This window comes from Meleagris gallopavo, chromosome 25 (genome assembly GCF_000146605.3).
Source record: "Meleagris gallopavo isolate NT-WF06-2002-E0010 breed Aviagen turkey brand Nicholas breeding stock chromosome 25, Turkey_5.1, whole genome shotgun sequence".
NCBI classification, from domain to species: Eukaryota; Metazoa; Chordata; class Aves; order Galliformes; family Phasianidae; genus Meleagris; species Meleagris gallopavo.
Window position 1 is genome coordinate 2,740,256 of NC_015035.2, and position 17,295 is coordinate 2,757,550.

Consider the following 17,295-nt stretch of genomic DNA (forward strand, 5'->3'; position numbering starts at 1 on the left):
TGCCGACACCGTGGCGGCTTCCAGCATCGTCCAGATGAAGCACGGTGAGGGCCGAGCGGAGCTGCCGCTGTTCCGGGTTGCCGCTCGCTGGGCCCGGCCTCGATCACCTGTGCTGCTGGGGGCTCCCAGGCCCGCGACGTGCGGCACCGCGCGGGGAAACGCTGTGAGGGTCTTTAATTCGGGTCTGGTTCCTGCGAGGGGCTGCCGGCTCGGAGCTCTGGTCTCGCAGGGCTGCGTGTTCTGTGTAAAGCCGGCACTCCGAGCTGCCGTGCCCGCTGGTGGTTGTGTTTGCTTAAGGCTTGAGGTAAACGTCGCTTGTTGGCCCAGGCCTCGCTGTGGGGCTGCGTTGGGTGTTCCAGAGGAATAATGAGGGCAGGGAGAAGGGCTTGGTTGGAGCTATCTGCCTGTTAAAGGGCGTTTCGTGGGGAAAAGGGGATACTGGAAGTAAGAGCAACACGAGGTATGTGAATTGCTGCGATATCTTTTTAGCTTCCTGATGTGGGAAAACACCTGGAGAGTTTTCAAGCCTTTGAAGTTCTCAAAAATGGCTTTTTCTGCCTGTTGTTGTAGTAACGTGGGCTAGGAGTATGTGCACAAGGTGTACAGCCTTAATCCAAGCCCTGTGCTCTAGAACATTACCAAAAAAGCTGTAAGTTGATGTATTGATAAATTTTCCGTAGAATCCTCAGTTTTACAGCTAGTGGTGCTTTTGCCTAAAACTGTGTTTCACATCAGATCTCCTTGTTTCCTTTGCCTAGACCACGATAAAATGTTTAAGATGAGCGAAAAGATCTTGCTGCTGTGTGTGGGCGAGGCTGGAGACACCGTGCAATTTGCAGAATACATCCAGAAAAACGTTCAGCTCTACAAAATGCGAAATGGTGAGTGAGGGAGATTACTTATCTGTAGCTCTACTAAGCTGCTTTTAACACGAGTGACAGTGTTTAAGGAAGATATCCATTGCATGCCAGCTGTTAGCAGCTTTCCTGATGTATGTGGCTGAGAAATTCCAGCGTGTGCTTGTAGTATTTAACTTTTTCGAGCTGTGTGTTTGAATGCTCTGTATGGCTATGAGCTACCTGGACTTTGAGGGCTCTTTGCTTGATTTTCTCTGTAATGTAGCATTCACAATAAAATGGGATTAAACAGATTAAATGATGTAGTACTTTGATATTAAAGGATTAACTTATTATTTCCAAAATCAGTGGTTTAGGTTGGATGTTAGGAGGAAGTTTTTCACACAGAGGGTGGTGAGGCACTGGAACAGGTTGCCCAAGGAGGCTGTGGATTCCCCATCCCTGCAGGCATTCAAGGCCAGGCTGGATGTGGCTCTGGGCAGCCTGGGCTGCTGGTTGGCGACCTGCACACAGCAGGGGGTTGGAACTGGATGAACGTTGTGCTCCTTTGCAACCCGGGTCATTGTATGAAATTATCTGTATGAAATTACCTGTGAAATAGTATGGGAAATCATTGAGTTAATTGTGTATATGATTTTTTTTTAATCAGATATGCATTTCTCCTTCAGGTTATGAATTGTCTCCTACTGCAGCTGCAAACTTCACACGCCGAAATCTAGCTGATTACCTTCGGAGTCGAGTGAGTAATAAGCAAAAGATTTTGGCCAAAACTTTTGGGAGAAATCTTCCATTTTAAAGTACTAGGGTCTGATGTATAGGTGTTGGCTTCTGTATTTGTGTATGAATTCACTTGGAAAAGTAACAATTTCTTGTTAAAGTAAATACTGATTTGCATATTCAGAAAAGTTATGGGGTGTTGATAACTGATACAACTGTGGTCTTAAAATTTCATTTTTGGGCCTAACAAACATTTTGTTACAAACACTAAGTGCAGCTAAGTGAATTAAGCCTCTTTAACATCGAGATAAGGTTGTTAGTTTTCATGCAAATGCACTGAATCCGTTTAATCTTCTTGGAAAATGATTTAATAGAGCAAAGCTGTTTGATGTGCTTAGCAAAACAAGTCCCTTTTGTAAACAGCAACACGAGGCTTTCAGGAAACACGAAATCCAAGTCGAAGCTTTATATTTTTTCTCAAGTTACTGAACTGTAATTACTGATTTTTCTCATGGTAATTTTTTTTTTCAAAGTATTGCTAATAAATGCATCCTGTCAGTGATTCTCCAGCTGTCATGCTGGGATACCCTTTGAAGCACAGTGAAGTCAGAACTTCTGTTTGTCTTTCATCTTGTTTGGCTGTATGCAAGTCAGTGTCCTTGGATGTGTGCTTTCCAAATTTGATAAATGGGCGTAACGCATGTTGAAATAAATCTGTTATTTCCCCAGGAGAAAAGGCTTAATTCTTCTTGTAAAATGTTCTAATGTTTTCAGGAGGGGCAAACAGACTTCTAAAGATCCAAGGTTAGGAATTACTTGGTTAGCATTCTTCCCAGTGTGTTGCATAAAACAAAACAAGAGCAAAGAGGATATTGAAAATGAAGTTAAACAGATCTGTCAGGAATTGGACATGGGTAAATGAGGTTGGTGCTTATTCCAGCAGTTTACTTCACAGGCTTGAAATCATATTTTACGTGGGCACATAGAGGCCTCTTCCAGCATCAGCTTTATTGCTGAGGGTTAGGCGTGTGTGGAGTGAGGCACAGAGCTGTGCATTGAACTCATCTGTAGGAGCAGCCTGATGGCAGTGTTCTCTTTTCTGATGTGGAGGACAGCTGAAGGTATCAAATTTTTAAGTTAATCAAGCTTGTAGAGCAAGTGGAATAATTCATTACAAGGTCCTTGTGTTACACAGGTGAGGCAATACTGAATGTCCTGCCTGCGTGCAGAAGCAACCATTTCATAATCTGATTTAAATACCACTAACAAGAGTAATTTAGCAGAAGTTTTGGCGTCCTTAGCTGGCAGCATGTGGCATGATGTGGCACTGTCTTCTGTGCCACGTCCCTTGGGGCCTGATCCTTCCCCGTGCCTCTCCTGCTTCCCGAGCCCCTGCTTGTCTTCCAGCTCACCTGCTCCAGATGGGCAGCACAGTGGGGAGGACACTGGCAAAGGCAGATGTGTTTATTTACTGGAGACAAAATGCTGTGCTGTTGCAGATGGCAGTGCCCCAGAGCAAGTGGTGCACTCTGACACTGTCACACTACAGTGATCTCTGTTCTGAGAACTCTTTCTTTAAACATAGCACATCGTGACTTCGTGTGCATTTAGAATTTGTTTGTACAAACCTTGCCATCAGAACTTTTTTCCTATTTTTGTGCCTTTTTTTTAATTGATGCGATACAAGGATTAACACCAGCTCTGTGTATCTGTTCGAGTTGCATGTAGGACTCCTGGAAGCTCTTAAGTGAATTATGTGGATGATAACAATGTTCTAGGTTCTTCCCTATGCTGTCTAGTTTGATTTCATTTATATTTGCAGATGAGCCAGTACTAATATGAGTTTCTCCAGCGTGGTTACCTTTATTTCTGACAGTTTGTGTGTATGGCACTGCTAGCTTTTTGTTACCTTGCAGTGCACGTTCTTTTTAATAATACTGTTTCACAGTTTAAAATCTGCTCCACGCTATTGAAGGAAGTTGTTTCCCCTGCTGTTCTCCACACCTTATTAATAAATATTCTCTGGAATAAATGTCTGCTGTCAGGCAACGCTTTCACTTGTGAGCTTTACTTTCTGAGTAGAAACAGAAGCATGAAAAATGGAAGGGGAAAGCAAACAGTGTTAACCAGCTGGTACAGTGAGGCATCTGTGCAGCGTTACATTTATGTTGATAAATTTTGAAACCATTCTAATTAGAGTATGGTTGCTGCTTTAGCAAAGCTCTCAAGCTTTAGCAAAGCATGCAGACATGAAGCTGTTGCTGGAGTAGAAATAGGTTGTATTTTGAAGGAAATGGCTAGCTTTCTTCTATTCACACAGCCAGTGATGCACAAAGTCTTGTAATAAGGATGTTGTGTGGATAATACAAGTTATTTCTCACATTACTTTCCCAGTGCTGAGGATATTGCTCTAGGTGGTAGGCACGTGTGTCAGATCTGTGGTGTTCTTGCAAGTCATGTTCAGCCTTCGTGCAGGGCTTTATACTCTAAAGTAGTGTCTGCAGGGAGCTGCTTGTTTTTCGTTTGTGAGTGAGGCAAATCTAGGTGCTGCATTGGAGCCTGCTGGCTTTTAAATAGGTGAGTGGTGCTGCAGTTCCCCTTCCAGTGGTGCCTCCACATCGGCATTTGATTCAGCAGGTGACTCAGTGTTATATGTTAGACCTACAATTGAGCGTGCGTGGTGGTGGGGAGCAGGAAAAATACCCCCCCGTCCCTGAAACCCTTTGAAGTTCAACTTCTTGTCGGGTTGTGACGCTGTGTTTAATTATAGGTGACAGGCTCTGGCCTGAGTCCAAGGAAAGGCTGTCAGTTCCTTTCTCCTTGTCCACGCTTGGCAGGATGCTTCCCCACCTTTCTCCCTCCCCCTTGCTGTGACTTTGGCTTCCGCCAGATGTCACACGGCTGCCTGTCGCAGCCCAGCCTCCTGAGCCTGTTGGTTTGGTGTATTTATCACAGCTGTTCTCTTCAGCTGTAAGTTCTGAAGAATTTCACACGTGCCTTAATTGCTGTAGTTATTTTAAATCAAACAGCATAAAGTGCAAAGCTACTTGTGGTGAGGAAATACAGCCTCTCATGGCAAATCTGGGGGAGCTGCGTTTATCCTGGAGTGACAGCCGTGTTGTTTGGTAACCCTTTAGCCACAGCAGTCCTCTGCAGAGCTTAGGGCAGTGGGCATGGGTTTAGTTTGAAACAGAGCCTTGGAAATGGAGAAGTGTTCACTTAATACAATTAAGTTCCATGTAGGGGATTCTGAGTGTTTGCATCTTACTGCACTGTGAGCATAAATGTCACTGTTTGAGGGTGTGAACTGAGTCCTCCTGTGTAAACTCAACAGAAAGGCTTGGTGTATGAGAATATTTTCACTTAGGGAAGTAATAAATAGGTCGTGTATTCTAATATTTAAATCTACCTTTCTTGAGTAATAGGATAGCATGGGTAACAATTTCTTTGCATTTAAGAGGTTGTCTCAGCCCTTTAGTGGGAGAACATACAACTGAAAAATAGCTTACAGATTGGAGTCTGTATAACACCATTTGTTTGTTGTTGAGTGTCTCACATATGCCAGTGTTGGTAATTCAAAGTCACACAGTGATTTGAGTGATCTTGTGTCACGGCTTTTAAATATCAGCCTGTGTGATGTTGGAGAACAAATAAAATGCAGCCTAATTAAATGAATACAGCTGCACAGTTACTGGTTACAGATACTCTGAAATGCTTTAAGATTAATGCACATCGTGGTGATGTAGTGTTGCAGCATCTTAGTCAATTTTAAATGGTAACAAACCAGTTCCTTAGAGCTTTGTGTGATCAATTTAGCAAAATAGTAAAGATTAAGTTTGGTACACGCAATAAAAAATTAATTGCCAATTAAGGCTGTGCAACACTGTATATATCTGTTCACGCTGCACCGTTTATAAGCTTTCATGTGTGCTAAAATGGTCTCTGGTTAACAGCAGCGTGACTGAGAAAAGAGCATATGAAATTAACAGAAGTTCTTACGGACTGCAGAATGCTCACATTGTGCTCCTGTGTTGACAGTAAAAATTATCAACTTTTATGTTGAAACTAAAGAATTTTTTGTGAAAACGTGATTAAAGTTTTCATTTTGTTGGAATGTGCCATGAAATCTTAAAGAAAAAAGGGCAGAATTGTACTTTTTTTTTTTTTGTTCTGCATGCTGTAACACCAGGGGACTTGATCTTTTCTGATACTGAAGTCCAGCATCTCCTGTGAGGAGCGTAGATGTCAGTTGCTAGTCACTGCATCATAAAGAATTGCAAAAGCAGCTGTGTTGCTATTCTGCGTGACAGTTAAGATCCAAAACCTCGTGTGTGGCTGCTCTAACAAAGTGGTATTTCTGTTTGCAGACCCCTTACCATGTCAACCTTCTCCTGGCTGGCTACGACGACCATGAAGGTCCTGCCCTTTATTACATGGATTACCTTGCAGCTCTGGCTAAAGCTCCTTTTGCAGCACATGGATATGGTGCATTCCTTACCCTCAGCATCCTGGACCGCTATTACAAGCCAGGTAAGTGGAGCCTGCAGAGAGACAAATTCTCCCATTGTTGATTCATAACTGAAAGGCTTCAAGAATGGGTTTGGCATGTACACAGCCAGCTGGTCCCTCACAACTGCTGTGCTGCTGCAGGTTTAAACTTGACTGTTAGCCGAAATGTGGCTTTGAAGGTTGCCTTCTGCTTTTGCTGAAGGGGTCAAGGGAAGCTAGACAGTCCTAACTATTTTCCTATTTGAAGCACAGTGGTCTGCAAGTGAAAGAAGTTCCAGTTTCACATAGAACATGATTGGACTTTTCTAGACAGTTTACTGTTAATAGTTTTTAATAAATAGCATTTCATTTTCTACTTGTTTGTTGCTATGACACGGGTATTCCAGAATATCCATCTCCAGAGTGCAACTGCCATCTTTTTGCTCTGTGTTTTGGATTGGTTTCATTTGTGGTGTATCAAAAATATAGGGGTGAAAAAACATTCCTTTCTAGCAAGGTTATCTCAGAACTCTGAGGTGCTGAAGATGAGCTGGCACAGTAGTTGATTATAATTGTGTATGCTTGTAGCTGTCTAAAGTCTTAATTTTAGATTTGTGCTCCATCCCTGTTTATCAGATGAGGAGATGTGCAAAGCTGGAACTGTAATTCATGACATCTTTGACTTTAACTACAAAACTGCTTTACTCCTTACTGTGTGCAAAGCTGAATTTGTTCTCACAGTGAATTTGTTCACTTAGCAATCCTTCCATCTACCTACTGCAAGAAAAGCAGCTGTAGGATGGCAATTTTATTTTAATGGGGGCTCTTTTAACTGAACAGTGAATGTGAGTCAGGAACAAAAGCTTTAGAAATAAGATCCACGGAGCTTAGCTGCTTTCTAGCAACGTCCTTTACAAATGATAGTAGCACATTTTCATCACTCCTTGTGAAAAGAGGAAAAACAGTAAACGACAATGGGTTGTCATGGCTTGCCATCCCTATCCAGTGCTGGATTTTATCCTAATGTGTGAGAATAGCAGGGGCATCACACACGTGCCTTTCCCATTATTAAAACTAATACCCAGCAGGGAACACAGCACTAAAACCAACCTCCGCCTACTGTCACTGACTTGCAGCCGGCTGTGGACAGATGGAGCTGATTTAAAACTGTAATAAACTTGAGGGGAGAGGGGAGGCTGGACTCCTCCAAAGCCTGCTCCCTGGCCATGGGAGGCAAAATTCCGTCATGCTTCCCATTCAGTGGAACAAATCGATTCTCAATGGCTTGTTGCAGTGTGAGTGCTTCAGCTCAGGGCGTCCTCAGTACATCTGGAAAGTGTTTTCTGTGAGCTGGGAAGTAGAGCTTTTGGTGCTCAGCTGAAAAGTTGTTTAAATTTAATAAAGTTTCTGTTGAGAGAGATGGCCTCTAATTAAATCAATCTGGGGATGTTTTCTTTCAGGTATCACACGTGAGGAAGCTGTGGAGCTCCTAAAGAAATGTCTAGAGGAGGTGAGTTGCCAAACTTGGCTCCTTGTGATCCTGAGAAAGGAATGTTTGTTTGCATTCATTTGCTGATATTTTCCTGTTCCTCTTGTTGCATAGTTTGCTCTCTTTGCCAGAAGGGATAATAAATGCACATTGACCAGATGTGGAATAGCTACTGAGGAAAAGGATTTGTGAGCGCTTGCGTTGTCTTAGCATGGTTCATGTCCTCCAGAACATAAACTTTAAGCTTAATTGCTTTTCTTTACTTCTACTTCTTTCATGCTTAGCATAATATTGATACAGACAGTCTTTGACTTTCTTTTATGTTGCTTCTGAATGTAATGCAAGCATCCCTGTGTTACTTGTGTTACACGTAACTAGAAGATACTTCTCTTGCAGCTTGTGAAGTGATATCTAAGTCTAATTGGGGTGAAGATTTGACCTTAAAGTTCATAATCTATTTTAATGTAAACGTATCATTTCGGACTCCAAGGCTTTTATTGAAGGAGAATATTTTCTGTCCTTGTCTTTGAGATTGAATTTAATATCGTTGGGAAGAAACAACTAGGGAAACATTAGGAAGACTTGTTCTAACGAGGTCCTGTTTAAATTCTTTTTGATGCCTACACTGTGTCCTGAGTTACAGCCTGCTGTCTTCCTCCTTAAATGTCTTCCATGCTAACAGGCTTTTGTGCTTTGAATCTCTGGTCTAACATGGATAATATTATAACAAAATTGTACTAAATGTTTCCTGAGCTGTGAAAATCCCCCTAGTTCTAGTGGCATTAAATATTAGCAACAAGAACAGGATGGAAATTTTGATGAGCAACAGCATATCCCTTAAGTAATGCTATTCTCTTTTGTTTAAGCTGTGAATTAATCTTACCTCCTTTGTCTTTTGAACAGCTTCAGAAACGCTTCGTCTTAAATCTGACTTCTTTCAATGCCCGATTCATTGACAAGGATGGCATCCATGAAGTGGACAATGTACCCCTTCTAAAAGCGTTGTCTTAACCCCTGAGATCTTTCTTCAGCAGTCTTTTTTTGTTCAGCTTTTGGTTTTTTAATATTCATTTGAAGCACCCAAGACGTGTACTATGCTGGGAGATTGAATAAAGGTTGACATTTATGCCAGTTCCATCTTTTGATTCCACTGGTCCTTCCTGGGAGTGTTTAAGTAAAATAATTCCTTACCTTCATCATTCATGAAGATGAGATGTGATTTGTTGGCAGTGGTGCCACGTTCAGATTCTCCTACACTTATTCTGATAGTTTTTACTGTAAGTTTTCTGATGTGTGGGAAAACGACCATATTTTCTGGAAGAGAATTTGCAGTCATCTTCCTCACGCTGAGTATTAAAGCTCAGCAAACAGCAGGCAAGTGCTTTGTGCTAAACATACCAGCATCCTATTTCATCTTTCACAGGACTTTACCTCTGCGTTATAAAAATCTGACTTTCAAAGACTTCTTTTTGTTATTCTTCCTTTTGTTATCCTTGGTTTCAATATAATCCAAGTGGAAAGAGAGGTTTTCAATAAACAGTGGATTTTGAAATGCTAGTGTCACTTTTTACTCAGCTGGATTCTGGGAAGGGATGTTCTGGCAGTTAGCTTGGAGCTATATTATTTAAACATACTTACCAATTGTGTGATTGTTTTTTCTTAATTGTCTCTACAAGTTTTATGAAAAATAATTTCAGCACTTTTCATAAATCCCTGGATTCTCTCAGCTAGCTGGAGCTCCTTCTGTAAGAAAAATCACTGATATTGTCTGGGTTGTAGGCAGGAGCCTTAAATGATGTTCATGTGGCTGATCCTTAATGCTCTGCCCAGAACTGATTCTGATGGGAAGAAATTGAGACTAATTGAGGCTGATTCCCTGCTTGAAATTACACTGTGCAGGTCAGCTATCTCACATTCTCTTTGGGTGCATATTTTAAGTTCAGAAGAACAATCTTGGAAATAGAAGGATGTGTACAAGATTCTATGTGGATTATATTGTGTGACATGATATAACACCTAAGTTTGTGTACCTGGGAGAGGTGACCAGCAATCCATCTAAGCTTTTTTGGCTTGACTCTGTGTTTTTAGGGTACTTGCATTTATATCCTCTGTACAGGTGATGTTCAGGATGTGGCTGTGGCACCACTGCTGCTGGTACCATGCATGGGTTTACCCTGAAATCCTGAGTCTGTTGAAGTTAGTAGGCAGAGCTTCATTTCAGTGGATGCAGAATGTTTATCTCTTCAGGAAGCTGCCAGTTGTAAACCAGGTGTTCCTGTATTCCTGAGTTCCTGTATTCCTGATCACGTGAGAACTGGAGGCTGAGCATCACTCAGTGACACAGAATAAACTTGCAGCTCTGGTGCTTTTACTCATCCTGCCTCTTAACACTGCCCTTAAATCTAAATCTGAAGTCACATCAGACTATGTAGTCTTTTAATTTTTTCCAGAATTAGTCTAATTATGAGCTCTTTCTGTTGTACTCTTGTCTGCAGTTAGTTTTATTTAAAGCCACCAATACAACTCTGAAAGGTTTCACTGCAATTGACTGTCTTAAACCTCAAACAGTTTTTATTTTTGTTTTCTTACCCATAAGTTGTCTTCAGCATGATTTTCTCCTGGCAGGTCACATTTAACATGAGTAGTTCTACTTTTGTTTTTGAAATCTCACCTCTTCATGTTGCATTAACGTAGTTGTTCAGCTTAATATGCAGCATATCTAATTTTACCACTGATGTTGAATGTTTTTGCAGGTTTTTTTTTGTCTCTTTTTCAAACTCACCATTGCAGGGTGAGCTGATGTGATATTTTTGTCACCGCATATCAAAGTTGCAGTGCCTCTTTATTGGAGGCAGTCATTATTTCAGACACCAGAACTGTGCTGCGGTGCTTTTAGATCATGTTAGAGTCTGGCAGAGGCTCTGCCTGGTGTTTTTATTGGCACCTATTTGCATGCAGGTGATTAATAAACATAAAACAATTATTCCATTGCAAACATCCCCGTTGAATTCAGGTTGCAGTGGAACATATGTTATGCCTGAGGGCAAGGACCAAGGTCTGAATCCCCCATTGAGTGGAGGATGCAAGGGGTTACATCAGAAACCAACAGAGCAGCAACCTCTAGAAATGAACAAATACAGCCCATTTTTTCTTTTTGCTTTTCTTTTTGGACAAAGCAGTTGAACAAAAGAATAGGTCTGCAGTGAGGTTTGTCTGTGGCCTCTAAAGAGGGAAGTTTTTTTTGTGGATTTCTCAAGAATTTGTACTTTTTAAGGAAAGGTGTAATGCTTTTGCTATATAACCTTGTGGGATGTTTTAAAGGTCTGCTGTGATGCTGAGCTTTAGATTCAGAAACATTTGACTTCCATTTCCTTGATTATAATGCATGGGGTGTTGAGAGGAAAAGTTTTAAGCTTCCCATCAAGGGGAAGAAAACCTTTTGTCTATTTCACCTTTGGGACTAAATTGAACAAGGACAAAAAAAAAAAAAACCTGCTTTTTACTAATGTATCTTTGTTCTTTATATTAAAAAAATAAAAGTTGTAAACCAAGGTAACGTTTGCAGGGTATCGTATCCACCTTGAGCTGCTCTGCTTTGCTTTGGCTGGTAATTCTCACCATATGTTTTACTGGCAAAGCCTCAGGGCCTAAAGAGTTAACAGGGCACTTTTTTCTCCTTTTAGGTTTCCTGTTTAAAGACGGTCTTTTCCTGAGCAGTGTGTGTGTAACAGATCACTGCACCAGCTCATCTCTTCGGGAGCCATGAGATCGGTTTACAAGGAGCGGAGCTGTGTGCCTTGGGGCTGTGCTGATGCTGGGAATGTGAGGGTAGGTGCTGGGTCTGGGCTGTGCTGAAGGAGTTGGCTTGTTCCAGCAGACCCCAGTAGCAGTGTACCTTACACAGTCAGAAGATGCTTTTTATTTTTTCCTCTTTGTTAAAGGTAAAAGGGCTGTGTTCATAACAGCGGGTTAGGTTGATTCAGTTTTCCAGCCTAAAGCAGGGACAGAATATTCTGTATTAAATAGTTTGAGCTCTAAGGATGCCTCTGACTGCCTCTAACTTTGCTACTTGTCAAGCACTGTGTGAAGGAAAAATTAATTTATCCTACCCGTAAAAAGTTTATCCTTTGAGCCATTTAACATTCTTTAGAGCCTTAACCTTTGCCAGAGGTTCCATATGTTGTTATCAGGCTGCCATCAACATAACTAAGTGCAGGAAATTCTCACGTGAGCACTGATCAAACTAAACAGACATAAGTTGTCTTAGCAGATATTAAAAAGAGGAAAATGAAAGTAGTGGCATTAAAACATGTCCTTCTATTGTGTTTTCTGTGCTCGTGACTGCATCAGTTTGAACCTCTGAGTACCCACGATCTGCTGAGGACCAGACTAAAAAGAAAATAGTTATCTTGAAAATGCAAAGTGACGTTTGAAGTGTTTTGTTTCTGTGCTAATGTGCAATTCGGTAGTTATCCAATAAGCTTATTCATGTAGTCTAACTCAAGACAGCTGTGGAAGGAATAGAGCAAACCCTCTGTTTAGGAATGGTGAGAAGGGAAAGGATGTTTGGGCACTGGCAGTCTGTTCTCCCTGTGCAATACAGTAAAGCATTATTCAAAATTAAATTTTGCTGATCAAACTTATGGAGAGGTGACGCTAAAATGTGGATAATCTGAATACCAGTGAGTATAGTATAAACTTGGATCTATAAATGAACTCTAAGGCAACCAAATAGTCCAGTTGTCTGAAGCAATGGCTTGACTAACTGCATTTCACTTGGGTAAAATACCTGTTGCATAACGGAGATTTCTTTGAGATCATCAGTATTTTTGGTGTTTGTGCACAACCACAAAAGTAGTGCATCTCCTTTCTTTAACTTAGAGAAGGCAAAGATGATTCAGACATCATGATTTGTGGACTCTCAGAAGCCTCTTCCATTCAGCAGAGGGCAGTGATCTTGCATCCACCACACCTCCTCCTTGCAAACCTGTTTGGCTGCTCCATCTCTGTGCAGATCACCAGGTGGTCACAGAAACTCAGCATTACGGAGAAAGGGTGAATTTATACCTTGCATAGCAATGGCTGAGTGCAGGGTTGCCTCTTCCCTTTAAAGACATGCATTTTCTCTTCTGTAGTTGTTGGAAGATCATCCTGTGAAACACAATCATCCCTGGTTTCGCAAGCAGGGCAGTGAAGTCTGGTAGCTCATGAGTTGCCAAAATGGCCAAAGAGTGGTTGGAACCCATTCTCAACCCATTCTTTTTGTTAATCCAAGCACTGATAAGCACATCTTTAGTTTCTTGTGAGTTGTTTTTTTTTTTCCAGGCAGTGCCAGACCAGTCTCCCTTGCAAAATTGCTCTTGGTGCTTACTGCCAAGTGCTTGAAGTGAGGATGCTTGCAGTGCTTTACTGGCAACAGTATGCCAAGGAGGAAAAGCTACAGCACCATGTAATGCTGTTACAGACAATGGCTAAAAGATATCATGCTAAGATTCAGACTTGCTTTTTCCACTTTTACATGGTCATCCTTAAAGTGGTGTTGCCCTGAGAGGACACCTTCAAGAAGAAAACAATTAAAATTGGGCTCTAATTTCATATGTCTTGTGGTATTCACTCAAAGCACACAGGAAACCTCTCCAAACCAGCACACCTGAGGCTTTGGTCTGGTACGTCTGATATTCCTAAGGTTGTGTTTTTATATTTATTTTAGTGTTTATTGCCCATGCTCTGATGAAACACCGGGAAGGCTGGTTGTGTGAACACTGCCAGAGGTCAGCTTGCCTTCATCTCTGATGTTTGCATAAGCTGGTTAAAGGTTTGAGGTTAACCTCTGCTGATGTATTTAGAAGCTGTAAAGCCATACGGTTTTGGTTTCTGTGTTGGCTCCAAAATTTGCAGAGAACTAAACCAAAAGGTTCTTTGTGTTCAAAAGCTGTGAAAAAGCTTATTAACACATGGCATTAATAGAAAAGCAAATCTTTGCCCTGATCTGAACAGAGCTATTTTCCTCACTGCATTCAGCTGCATTACTCCTTAGCTCACCAGATCCAAAGGCACTATGACCAGTTTGTATATACTTAGAATGGGAATATTCATTTATGCCGTTGGACTTCACCAGATTAGACCTAATTTAAAGATTCTCTCTGTTATTCAGCATTCTTTCTAATGCTCTGAAAGATGCTCTGCTAGCTGAATGGGTTTCCCACCTATTACTGAGGTGTAAACCTGGTAGAAAAGGGATGTCCATGGATGATATGGTCTGCACAGGAAATAGAAGTTCTCTCCTTACAGAGCCACACAGATTTTGGAATGTCTCCAAGGTGTGAGGAGGCTCTGTGAACAGCAGAATAAAAGTGTGTGGTATTCCAGCCACCAATCGTCTGAAACAAACTATGGATTCCCTTTGCTCGGATCTGTAACAGCGTAAGTAAGAGCATGATTTACTTCTCACAGAGTGCCCTTGAGAGTGAGTAAATCCTGGATGCCATTGGAGAATTAGCAGAAATGTATCTATTGCAAGGGATAATAAAACCACATGGAATGCATGAAAATGTGGTTTGGGCTGAAAACAGTGGGCTGATTGTGGTTCATGTTGAGTGCAGGTCATTCAAGAACAGTCAGACCAAGGAAATTCTGCCTTTTGGATGTTGTTCAGTCAGTTTCAGGCTTTGTACAGTGGAAAACTCAGGAAGGAACCCAGCACAGCTGCGTGCAGGCAGAGCGATCATCAGGTGAGAAGGCTGTAGCATCAGAGTGTGCTGCTGAGCTTCTTGGAATGACATCTTGCTCTTTCCCTGAGTTCATTTCACACCACAAAAAAGTTGCATTCATTTAACAGATCTTTGGCTTTAGGCCTTGTGACCAAAGCGAAGCTATCCTTAAGGGAAATACTTCTGAGTTCCGGGATATGTTTTCAACTTCTGGTTTGCTGGGAGGGATAGAATAGGAAGCAGCTGAAGGTGTCGGGATAAAACACCCAAAGGAGCCATTTGGAGCATCCTTTGGGAGGTTATTGGGATGCTGCAGCACCGCATTTACAGGGTCAAAACTTGGGTGTGCATTCAGTGCCTGGAATTCTGATTGCTATTTGTGGTATCCTATTGGAAACGCAGCGATGTTCGGGTGGCCACAGTGGGAATTCTTTGCACTACGAAGAAGGTTGGGCAGGAAGACCAAAATGATACCTTCTGGGTCAACGTGTTCGTATTCTGTGTAATGACTGGGCTTGGGCTGTTTCTCCCGAAGTCTGCTAGGATAATTAAGGCAATGGTGGGACGCTGCACACATTTGTCTAGGCTGCTAAATCAATCTCTCAAGCAAGCACTTTGTCTCCCTTGCAAATACCACTTCTTTTAATGCCTGATGGGAAAATGGTTTTGTTTTGGATGTCTCAATTCAGTTGCACTTACAGGAAAAACTTCCTTTGCTCGTTGTGTGGCTCCTCGGACTGTCTATGTAAAGCTTGGGACTTAATGAACTCTCTCATATATGAAAGAATGCATTAACTACAGGTCAGCAAAGTTTATTGTGCTGTTTTAGTACGGAGAGGTATTATTACTATGTTGCTTTTAAGGTCGCCTACTTAAAGGTAATTATTTAGTTTATCCAAAGCCATGCAGAATGCCAAAGCACAGCCTCTGCTTGTTTGTCTTAATGGTGCAGCACAGTCAGAGTTCACCCTTGGGATAGCTGACTGTGGAGGAATGAAGAGATCTCGTTAATGTTCTCTTTTCCACTTGTCATGGATTGCCATGTGGTTTCCCTGGACTTGTCATCCATTCAAAATTAATTGGAAAAAGAAATTTTTTTTAACTTCCCTTTAGGATTGGAATTCCACGGCGCTCTGTAACAAGGGTAGAAACCATGAGCCCGAATCTATTTTTACTCCTTGACACAATCCCACGTATTTTCCCACGATTTGTAATCGCTGTGGGAATTTATAGCAGGGTGGAGCCCCAAATTGTGTGAAAAGCCCTTTTCTCTTAGGATGTAAAGGCAAAGAACACAGCGGGACACAGCCTTGTTTGAGTGTCCTCAGGAGGGGAACTCCAGCATTAATGTGCAAACAGGGCTGGCCTGGCACAACCTCTGCAAGCTGTGCTCTACCTGGATGCATGTGTGCATGCAGAAAGCCCAAAATCTCAGCCCCTTTGGGAAGTCTCAGTGCCTTCAGATGTTGACCCAACATGACATGTCCACTGTCAGTCCTCAACATCCGCGGCAAGATCAACAAGTGAATCCAAATCATCAAACTTCCTTCCCACTAAGGGGTAATTGGTGGCATCCTGGCCTTTCAGGCACCAGACTGCTAAACGCCTCATAAAACATTCAAAAGACTTGCAGAGCCCAAAGAGGAAAATGAGGAGAGAGGTATTTTTTCCGCCTGATGGACACGGTATGTCATTACTGTAGGCATATCCTGATTCTCTGCCTGGATTGCTCATCGCTGCTGTGCCTAAGAGTTGCTTGATATTCAAAGAATGCCCTAACCAAGTCAAGTTTTCGTAACATGACTACATTATGAAGTATTTCACTCTTTAATATTAGTGTGCACACACTTTCATCATGTATCGGACGGCAGTTTGCTCTCTGATACCGTGTGCCATGGGATGTCTACGTGTTGAATTATTTCAGGATAGTTATGCTAAGCAGCTCCATGGGGGGGGAAACCTGCACTCCAGCACAAAAGCACCTCGTTCTCCTTTATCGTAATCCATGTTTAAAATGGATTATGATGCAGAACAGGCCACTCCTATTTTGGAATAATTTTATATAGGAATGACTTCTGTGCTTTCAGCTCACGCCCTGCATTATCCAAAATAGCTTTGAAGTGCAGACAAGTGTCTAATGTGGTTCTAGGATTTCCATTCTGTTCCCTGGCTTCTCCTTGTTCCTTTGGGAAGGTCCAGAGCAAAACCAGACCTGCGGAGCCTGTCATTTAGGTTTTTGTTTTTGTAAGCTTCATACCATGGGACATTTCCACTCTGATTCCCAATTTATGTGCATCCCCACGTAAGTTTTAGAAGGGAGTATTTAGGGTGCAGGCTTCTGACTCAGAGCCATCCCCGCAAACTACATGAGCACATAAAGTCTTCTTGCTGAAACAGGGGTCCCTCTGGAAGCCTGTGTCTCCTTCTGGGACCTATTGGCTTATTTCTGTTATCGCTGTCCTCTTCTGCAACTTCCAGAGGACACAGATAGAATTCTGAGAACATTCCAAGGCAATCTATGCTGAGACCCGTGCCCAGCTGCCTGCTCTCTAGCTGTGATAGCAGCAGATGCGTTGGAAAGGCTGCAAACGTTCTCAGCAACCCCTCTTTGGTTTTGTATGTGTCATTGCCACGTCTGCTTCCCTGGAACGCCATTCCCTGAGCTTTCTCTTGGTTGGCTGTGCTGATCAGATGGATATCAGCTGTGGAACTGGAGGGTGTTTGTCCTTTCCCAAACCTACACAACTGTTTCAAGGTTCAGCCACAGAGGCAGAAGGACCTTCGTTCACAAAGACGGTGGAGGTGCTTTCTTCAAATAAAAAGAGGTTTATTAAGGTAATGAGAATGACATTACGGTGTGGGTGTTGTACATCTATTGCAGCATTAAGAGAAACAACAGCAAGTACAAAATCCTGCAGAACTTCTATTGTTATCACAGCCTATCTCGTCCATGCTACGGTTTTGTGTATCCAAAACTTCATTCCCATTTCTAATGGCAGAAAGACCAGAAACGTCCATCTTTCAAAAAGGAAAA

At 42.1% G+C, this 17,295-nt stretch overlaps 2 protein-coding genes across 2 annotated transcripts in view; both read left to right on the forward strand.

Annotated features, from left to right (window-relative positions):
- PSMB2 (proteasome 20S subunit beta 2) overlaps nucleotides 1-8,696 on the forward strand; it is a 9,801-nt gene extending 1,105 nt beyond the window's left edge. The window contains exons 2-7 of the mRNA XM_010723331.3: nucleotides 3-44; nucleotides 759-881; nucleotides 1,526-1,596; nucleotides 5,942-6,104; nucleotides 7,523-7,572; nucleotides 8,455-8,696. Of these exons, the coding sequence (XP_010721633.2) occupies nucleotides 3-44; nucleotides 759-881; nucleotides 1,526-1,596; nucleotides 5,942-6,104; nucleotides 7,523-7,572; nucleotides 8,455-8,562 (557 nt within the window). The 3' untranslated portion in view covers nucleotides 8,563-8,696. The remainder of the gene's footprint in view (nucleotides 1-2; nucleotides 45-758; nucleotides 882-1,525; nucleotides 1,597-5,941; nucleotides 6,105-7,522; nucleotides 7,573-8,454) is intronic.
- A 7,041-nt stretch (nucleotides 8,697-15,737) lies between these two features.
- C25H1orf216 (chromosome 25 C1orf216 homolog) overlaps nucleotides 15,738-17,295 on the forward strand; it is a 4,374-nt gene continuing 2,816 nt past the window's right edge. The window contains exon 1 of the mRNA XM_019622733.2: nucleotides 15,738-15,784. Coding sequence (XP_019478278.2) covers nucleotides 15,738-15,784 — 47 coding nt within the window. The remainder of the gene's footprint in view (nucleotides 15,785-17,295) is intronic.